Source organism: Dipodomys ordii, unplaced genomic scaffold (assembly GCF_000151885.1).
Source record: "Dipodomys ordii isolate 6190 unplaced genomic scaffold, Dord_2.0 Scaffold1, whole genome shotgun sequence".
NCBI lineage: Eukaryota > Metazoa > Chordata > Mammalia > Rodentia > Heteromyidae > Dipodomys > Dipodomys ordii.
Window position 1 is genome coordinate 43,656,219 of NW_012267217.1, and position 9,247 is coordinate 43,665,465.

A 9,247-nucleotide genomic window follows, 5' to 3' on the forward strand; every position below is an offset into this window, starting at 1 on the left:
TGTACATACACATGAAATTGTAAGGCCTTCCTACCAGCATGCAGTAACCAACTTATTAAATCACATTTCCTAAACCTAAGCCTAGACCCATATCACTTTAAAAGACATTAAATGACTTTTTAGTGAAGCATATTTAGTCACATCAGTTTATTAGCAAAAAGTTACATAATTTATCTTTAGGAAATTAGAATTAGTATTTATACTTAACCTATCTTAAAGAACTCTTGATGAGCAACAAATTAAATAACACTTAAAATGTACAATTAAGTTGGGTGCCAGTGACTCACACATGTAATTTTCGCTACTCAGGCTGAGATCTGAGGATTGCAGTTCAAAGCTAGATCAACCCGGACAGTCTATGAGACTCCAATCTTCAATTAACAATGAAAAAGCCAGAAATGGAGCTGTGGCTCAAGTGTTAGAATGCAAACCTTGATTGGAAAAAAGCTCAGGGACAGTACTCCGGCCCTGAATTGAAGGCCCAGGACCAACACACACACACCACCCCCACCCCAAATAAGAAGTATATATGCAGGGCTGGGAAGATGGCTCAGTGGTAGAGTGCTTGCCTTGCATACCTGGGGCCCTGTGTTTGATTCCTCAGCACCACATAAGCAAAAAGAAAAAAGCCGGAAGTGGCGCTGTGGCTCAAATGGTAGAGTGCTAGCCTTGAGCTGAAGAGCTGAGGGACAGTGCCCAGGCCCAGAGTTCAGGCCCCACGACTGAACAAAAAAAAAAAAAAAAGAAGTATATATGCCTATGTGAAATTATACATAAATAAACATATACATATATACATATACTGGTAGATTTGCAGATCAAGAGCTTGAAGATCAACATCCTAGGCTCTTACTAAGGTTCCTTGATCCAGTGAGTAAAAACTATCTAAGCCATGAGTTTCAACTTAGCTATATAAAGTACTTAAGCTTTGGAGGATAGTTTTAAAAACATTTAGGAATATTACATCATTACTTTGATTTATTTTTTAGTCATTATATAGAATTATTATATGGGACCTCCAACAGTAAATGAAAGGATCTTTTTTTTCTTCATAGTAAAAGAAAGTATGGATTTAAACAATAAAGTTATAAAATACAGATCTTATTATTTATATGCATGGGTACGTGCGTGTGTACAAGTATGCGTGCATATGCTATGCTGGGGCTTGAATTTTGGCCCTTGTGCTCTTTCAAGGTTAGCACTCTCCCACTTAAGCCAGCCTCTACTTCTGGCTTTGTGCTGATTAATTGGAATAAGGTCTCAGATTTAGGCTGTGTTCAAACAAGATCCTCAGATCTCAGCCTCTTGAGTAGCAGAGATTGTAGACATGAGACATGAGCATATAAACATGCCTAGCATCTAGTCTAATTATGTCGACAAATAATGAGGCTAGCAGTACGTACAAAATACATTTGAGGATCTTTATTGCCACTATATCTTCTATTTATAAAATAGATATAATTCTAATAGCACCCATTGGTAACTGGTGTTACATATACTTATGTGAGTACATAGCAACTGGCACATAGTAATCTGTGAATTCTCATTTCTGTTATGCCACATGGAACTTTTATTCACTTACATTCATTATCTGTGAATCTAAGAATGCTTACCAAAAACACATAGTTCTTCACCTGGAATGTTGGCTTAAAAATAACTGTAGAGGCTAGGTTCTGGTGCTCATACCTGTAATCCTACCTACTCAGGAAGCTGAGATTTTAGGATTGCAGTTCAAAGCCAGCCCAGTAAGGAAAGTGAGATTCTTAACTCCAGTTAGCTGCTTAAAAAGCCAGAAGTGGAGCTGTGTCTCCAAGTGGCAAAGTGCTAGCCTTACGCAAAGAAAAAAAACAAAAACAAAAAAACAGTGACAGTACCCAAGCTGAGTTCAGGCTCCAAAACCTGCCAATCAGAATAAAACTGCAGAATGCTAACTTATTAATATGTCTATATATAATAGTGAACTTCTTACTAACTTGCCTAAAACAACTGCCTAGAATGTGGTGGGGCAGCTCTGATCTTAATTGTGCACTTGTAAATTTAGAAATATTTGCAGAATAATTAAAAGAAAGTACTTACATAGTCACTACATAGATTTAGGACCATATTCTTGGTCATTTGTTCTTTTTCAATGTTAAACCCCATTTTAGTTGGCAATTTTGTTCTAAAAAAATCGGAGGAAAAAACTGACAATACTAATGCATTCAGGATAGGCTAAACGGAGTTCTGAATTTAAAGACAAATGTTTCAGGGCAAAGGTTTTCATTTTCTTTGACTTCATCTTAATTCATACTTAATGTAGCTTAAGAAAAGGGGTGCAGAGTGACTAGCTGCCTAAGTAGTTGTCTCCCATTTAAAACTGAAGCATATAAATGGTTTATATATAATCATTCGTATTTGACTTTCTTGAGGTTCATAAAATTTGATGGGAACTAAATTTAGTTGCCAAGATAAAAGTTCTTCTTTATTTTCAGATTTCAACTATTGCAGAAAGCGAAGATTCACAGGAATCAGTGGATAGTGTAACTGATTCTCAAAAACGAAGGGAAATTCTTTCAAGGAGGCCTTCCTACAGGTAAGGAGTTTTAATAGCTAAAATAAAAATATATATGGGGACAGGAGAGAAAAACTAAGAAAGTAAGGGAATGGGGACATTGTCCAAAAAGGAATATACTCATTATTTGACTTATGTAACTGTAACCCCTCTGTATCACCTTCATAATAACAATTTAAAATTTTTAAAAAGCAGCTTAAAAGAAAAAAATTTTAAATGTACAAGAAGCCTTTGATAGTAGTAGATACAGATATCAGAAAAAGAACAAGCTTTTCAAACCTAATAGATTTTTTTCCTGTATTTCTTGAGTTACTTCTCTAAAATAAATTGAAGCTTGTCGTACAGAATGAGACCACTTCTTACTCAAGTTCTGGATAAAAACACTTTTTTATTGTTAAAATATTTGGAACAAATCTGATAGGTTATACCATTTTCTAGTTATATATTAGTTCAGAGTCTGTGGTATTTATCTACTCATGTTTATATATCATTTTTTTATACCATGCTACTTAGCAAATTATGGTTTATATTAATTTAGTAGTTGTTTTTGAGTGGTGCTTTGTTCTCATGCTCTAGTACTTAAGGACACCTTTCTGTAGTTTGTCTTCAGCTGTGGAGGTTGCCTACATCCTGAATCGCATCCAGGATGCTAAAGCCATTTATTTTTCACAGAAGTTAGCTCATATTAACTATATCCAGGCAAGGTAATTGCACAAATCTTGATTAATTTACTTCAGAGCTTAATTCCGTACTCAGAGGAGTAGAGGAAACACTAGAACTTATTGGCATAAGCAGGAACTTTCTGTGTAGACTTCCAGGGACTCAGCAAATTGGAGACAGAATTGTCAAATGGGATTACATCATGTTAAAAAAGTTTCTGCAAGGTCTGGGAAGGTGGCTCAGTGGTAGAGCACTTGCCTTGCATGCATGAGGCCCTGGGTTCGATTCCTCAGCACCACATAAGCAAAAAGAAGAAAGCCGGAAGTGGCGCTGTGGCTCAAGTGGTAGAGTGCTAGCCTTGAGCTGAAGAGCTGAGGGACAGCACCCAGGCCCAGAGTTCAGGCCCCACGAGTGGACCCCCCCCCCAAAAGAAAAAGTTTCTGCAAAACAGGGCATTGGTGGCTCACTCCTGTAATCCCTAACTATTCAGGAAGTTGAAAAATGATCTGAGGATCACATTTTGAAGACAGCCAGGGTAGGAAAGGTGTGAGACTCTTAGCTGCAATTAACCACCAAAAAAAGAAAAGGAAAAAAAAAAAGCCAGAAGTGGAGCCATGGCTCAATTAATCAAATGCTAGACTTGAGCAAAAACACTTAAGAACAGTGCCCAGACCCTGATTTCAAGCCCCAGGATCAGAACAAAAAAAAAAGTTTCTTCACAGTAAAGGACATGGTTACTAAGCTAAAAACACAGAAGGAAGAAGATCTTTATCTGACAAGGGTCTAATATCATGAACATACAAAGAGCTCAAGAAACTAAATTTTCAAATAATAATTCAATTAATAAATGGTCAAAGGACCTAAATAGAAACTTAACAGAAGAAGTAAACCTGGTCAGTAGATACATAAATCCTTCATCTCATAAAAGATATATAAATCAAAACAACACTGAGATTCTATCACATTTTGGATATTTATCCTAAAGATTACAAGTCAGGATACAGTAAAGACATTTGCACACTCATGATCACTGCTGTACTATTCACTATAGCCAAGTGAGAGAAACAGCCCAGATGCCCTCCAGTAGACAAATGGATTAAGAAACAATTGCATGAAAGAAAAAACATTTGAATACTTATCTGGCGTTCATTTCACCTAACATCAACTTATCTGACCATTTCTGCTTGTCTCAGACATATACTAGTTATTGCAAATAAGGGAAACCATGGGACCTATGTTTCTTTGGGCCTGGCTTACTTCACTTAATACAATTTTTTCCAAATCTTTCCATTTCCTAACAAATGGGGCAATACCATTCTTTCTGATGGAGGCATAGAATTCCATTATGTATATATACCACATTTTCTTGATCCATTCATCTACTGAGGGGCATCTGGGTTGGTTCCATATCTTAGCTATGGTAAATAATGCTGCAATAAACATAGTTGTGCTGGTAGCTTTAGTATGGTCATGTTTATGATCATTTGGGTAAATGCCCAAAAGTGGGATTGCTGGGTCATAAGGGAGCTCTATACTACTTTCCAAAGTGGTTGAACAAGTTTACACTCCCACCAACAATGCAGTTAAGTTCCCCTTTTTTTCTTTCATGCAATTGTTTCTAACATATTTATAAGATGATTTCTTTGTTGCTTTGTATGTCCCTCCCCCACGGTATAACCCCTGCTTTCACTGTATTTGATGTTGGTATAATTTGTGGAGGGAAGGACAAAAACAAATCGTTTAAATAGGGATTCAGGTGGACCCATTGGAACAATGAAATGTATAAGTCATTTTATCGAAAATCGAACTTTGCAACACTGGCCTAGAGGGTTGGGGGAGGGTGGGTGGGAGTTGGGAAGGGATGGGAAGGGGAAACAAAGGAGGAGGCTACAATGCTTGATAAGAAATGTACTCATTATATTGCCCATGTAATTGTAACCCCTCTGTACAGTATTTTCACAATTAAAAATAAATAAAAAATTTTTAAATATAAAAAAGAAATATACACAAGGTAATGGAAATTGAAAAAAATGGATTAAGAAAATATGGGAGGGAGGGATGGGATGAGTATGTAGTTAGGTAGACAGAATGGAATTTTAACTATATCAAAAAAAACATATAGGGTGTCATGCATATATACACAAACATATAACTAAAACTATATACAGGGAAGGATTCCAGGGGTATTATTACTTTGAACAATAGAATGAATACCTGGAAGCTGGAATGTTGTGAGAGTTGGGGCATGAGGCCAAGGGGAGGAAGCTAGACACATGGACAGAAGAAGTTTAATGCAGTCATATTCAGTGTATATATGTGAAAATGGAACTAAGTAAATTGAGGGTAGGTGGGAAAGATGAGGAGAATGATGAAAGAAGTGAGTGATGTTGTACCCACAAACTGACACTGACATTAAATAGTACTTAAAAAGGTTAATTTCAGAGTCTCACAGTTACGTTTCTTTTCCTCATTAGCCTGAAAAAACTATTTCATGTGTTTTTTATTGTTGTTTGTTCGTTTGTTTTGCCAGTTATGGGGCTTGACACAGGGCCTGAGCAGTGTCCCTGAGCTTTTTCTCTCAAGTTCATGCTTTACATGAACCACAGCTCCAGTTCCAATTTTCTGATGGCTAATTGGGATAACCGTCTCATGGACTTTCCTGACCACACTGGCTTTGAACCATTATCCTCAGATCTCAGTGTGGCCATCAGCGTGGCCACCAGCGCCTGGCTATATTCATATTTTTTAAGGGATGGTGATCTCACACAAACACATACATATTTACTGCTAAGCTTAATAAGATTTAGCTTCACAACTTAACGATTCTGAATTTCTATCAACAAATTGATTTTTGAGGTCTTAAGAAATTTTATGTTACTAGTGCCTTCATAATTTTGTTTTAGATATAATTAGTATTAGGAGTTTTTGGGGTTTTTTTTTGTCAGTTGTGGGGCTTGGACTCAGGGCCTAGGCACTGTCCCTGAGCCTCTTGGTAGATTTTAACTTTGAAATATATCTCATGTTAGTATGTAACATCTTTGAGGCTAAAGCTTTGTTTTGAAAAAAAATTCTTAACCTTATTTGACTTACCTAGAAACAGTCATTTAATAGTGATAGATTAATAATTAACAAGTTAATAATTACAAGTTAAAATGATATTTAATAGTCAAATGAAAGGTATCATGAGACCAGATGTGTTGAGAATACTATTCCTGCTCTTATAATCCAACTTTCTTATTGGGTATCATTATTTTAATTTTTTGAATTCTTATAACCTAGCCTCCATATTTTGATTATAGCCAAGTGCTTAACATGCAAGGCTGAAGCTAAAAACACTAATTGATGATCCATCAATTAGAGATAGATTTTAATTGAAACATTCTTATCTCTGTAGCATTTTATATCCAGAAGAAATCCTTGAAAAGTACAGTTTAGCTAAAAAATGTAGAAGCTGTGCATAGTAAATTTACAAATGACAGGTTTATAAGTTCCTCAAGATATAAGAGGATAAAAACTTTGAAAGATCATAGCAGCCAAAGACAATAGGATGAAACAAGAATGGTTGTGTAAAATTTTCAGAATTGATCATGAAATGAAACTACATGTTCAACCTTAACTTAAGAATATTTTAAAGAAGATACTTATATTCTTTAAGTTATTACTAATATGGTGTGGCTGCCTCCGTGTCCCCTCCTGCCCCCAGGGCCAATATTCTGTAAGGCTGAAGTAAGAAACATAGTGTCTAGTTTAAAGGAGGGAATTTATCTTACTGCTGAGTCCACAGTCTAGTATATACATTAAGAGAAAGTGAACTGTATCCAGGAAGATTTAGCCTGGTAGTATAACAATAATTTGAAAAACTTGAAAGCATAAAAAAGGCTTCTTGCTTCATGTTTCAGTTGTCATACAAAAGAGAACTAGATAGATTAGTTTCCAGATCTAAAGAGGTAGCTTTTAAAACTTTTTCTTTCCTAATCCATGGAAAGAAACGTATCTCCCTTTTATAGTTTTCTATAAGCATACAAATACATATATAGAGAGCTGAATGTATATGAGAGGCTGAAGCATTAAAATTTCAGGCCAGCCAGGGCTAAAAAGCAAGACCTTGTATTTAAGAAAAAAGAAATACTTATATTCACATGTCTTTTTTTTCTTTCTAGACCTTGTATTTGACATTCTTCATTCTTTGAGTTTATTTTTATGATTCATACATTTTAAATTTATATACTAAGCATTAGCAGCTTTATTAACTTAGCCAATAATTGGGGCTTGAACTCTGGGCCTGAGCTCAAGGTGCATGCTCTACCACTTGAGCCACAGCACCACTTCTGGTTTTCTAATGGTTTATTGGAGATAAGAGTCCCACGGACTTTCCTGCCTGGGCTGGCTTTGAACCATGATCCTCAGATTTTAGCCTCCTGAGTAGCTAGGATTACAGGCTTGAGCCACTGGCACCCAGCCTTAGCCAATAATTTTTACCTTTAGTTTAATTAATATAGTTCTTTATTTTTCTAGGAAAATTTTGAATGACCTATCTTCTGATGCACCAGGAGTACCAAGGATTGAAGAAGAAAAGTCTGAAGAGGAGACTTCAGCCCCTGCCATCACCACTGTAACGGTGCCAACTCCAATTTACCAAACTAGCAGTGGACAGTATAGTGAGTAAACATAAGTGTCATGTCTTTTCTCAGTCTTTTTCTTTCCTTTTTTCTTTTCAGTCATTAGGCTTGAACTCAGGGCCCAGGTGCTGTCCCTGATCTCTCTTGCTCAAGGTTAGTGCTCTACCCTTTGAGCCACAGCACCACTTCCGGTTTTCTGGTGGTTAATTGGAGATAAGAATCTCATGGACTTTCCTGCCTGGGCTGTCTTCAAACTGTGATCCTCAGATCTCAGCCTCCAGAGTAGCTAGCATTACTGGTGTAAGCCACTGGAGCCCAGCTTCTTTTCTCTGTCATACTGCCATTATTATATTTCCTTTACTGTTAGTATACAGAAGTCTTTAATAGAAATAGTTTTTTCAGATTACTCAATATGTAAGCCCTTTGTATCTATTTTTTGTTTTGTGTAAAACACAGTCAATAGCTTTGTGAGTACAAAATGAAACTATAGATCTTAATCATCATGTGATACTAAGAGAAAATGTAGGTTTTCAGATAGGGGAAAATTTTTTTTATGATGTTTAAGCCTCAAAATGCTCCCATTTGTTCATTTATTTTTAATGATTTGTCTTACCTCCTTAAAAGTGTTTAAAAGTATTCATATTTCATAATGCTTTGAGAAGGAGTGGCTTGGTTGCAGTCTTATTAAAGCACTTTTAAATATTCTTTTCATATACAAGGTAGCTTATATTGAATTATAGCATAACTTGAAGGATTACTAAAATTAACAGAATATTCTACTGTTTGGCGACAAACAAAAAGTTTCACTTGCACAGTTGTTTATTTCTATTTCATGGTGTCTGTCTACATTTATGTCTGTCTTACCTCTTTTTGTTTGTTAGTTTTTATCCAATACCAGCATTTGAACTCAGGGCCTCATGCTCACTCAGTTTGTTTGCCCAGGGCTGGTGCTCTGCCCCTTGAGTCATCCCTCCAGACTTTTTTCTGGCTAATTGGAGACAATCTCAACAAATAGCTAATACTAGCTTCTGATTATGTCACACTGAGGAATCAACCTAGGGCTTCATGCATGCTAGGAAAGCACTCTAGCATTAAGCCACATTCACAGCCCCTAATACTGGCTTCTGAGTAGCTAGTATTACAGGTGTGAGCTACCAGTAGCTAGTTAAAGATGGGGGTTTTTTTCTCCTCCTCTTTTTCTCCTCCTCCTCCTCCTTCTCCTCCTCTTCTTCTTCTTTTTCTTCTTCTGCTGCTGCTTCTTCTTCCTTCTTCTCTTTCCTCCTCTTCCTCTCCCTCCTCCTCTTCCTCCTTCCTCCTCTTCCTCCTCCTCCTCCATATCCTCCTCCTCCCTCCTCCTCCTCCCTCCTCTTCCTCCTCTTCCTCCTCCTCCTCTTCTTCTTCTTCTTCCTTCTTCTTC

General features: G+C 36.6%; 1 protein-coding gene across 3 annotated transcripts in view; it reads left to right on the top strand.

Moving 5' to 3' along the window:
* The window catches only part of Creb1 (cAMP responsive element binding protein 1), a 40,687-nt gene that overhangs the window by 10,461 nt on the left and 20,979 nt on the right, over positions 1 to 9,247 (top strand). For all 3 annotated transcript variants that reach the window (XR_001174753.1, XM_013009476.1, XM_013009486.1), the window contains 2 exons: positions 2,472 to 2,572; positions 7,727 to 7,869. Coding sequence is in view for 2 of the 3 variants with exons in the window: in XM_013009476.1 (XP_012864930.1) it covers positions 2,472 to 2,572; positions 7,727 to 7,869 (244 nt within the window). In the remaining variant the exon portion in view is untranslated. The remainder of the gene's footprint in view (positions 1 to 2,471; positions 2,573 to 7,726; positions 7,870 to 9,247) is intronic.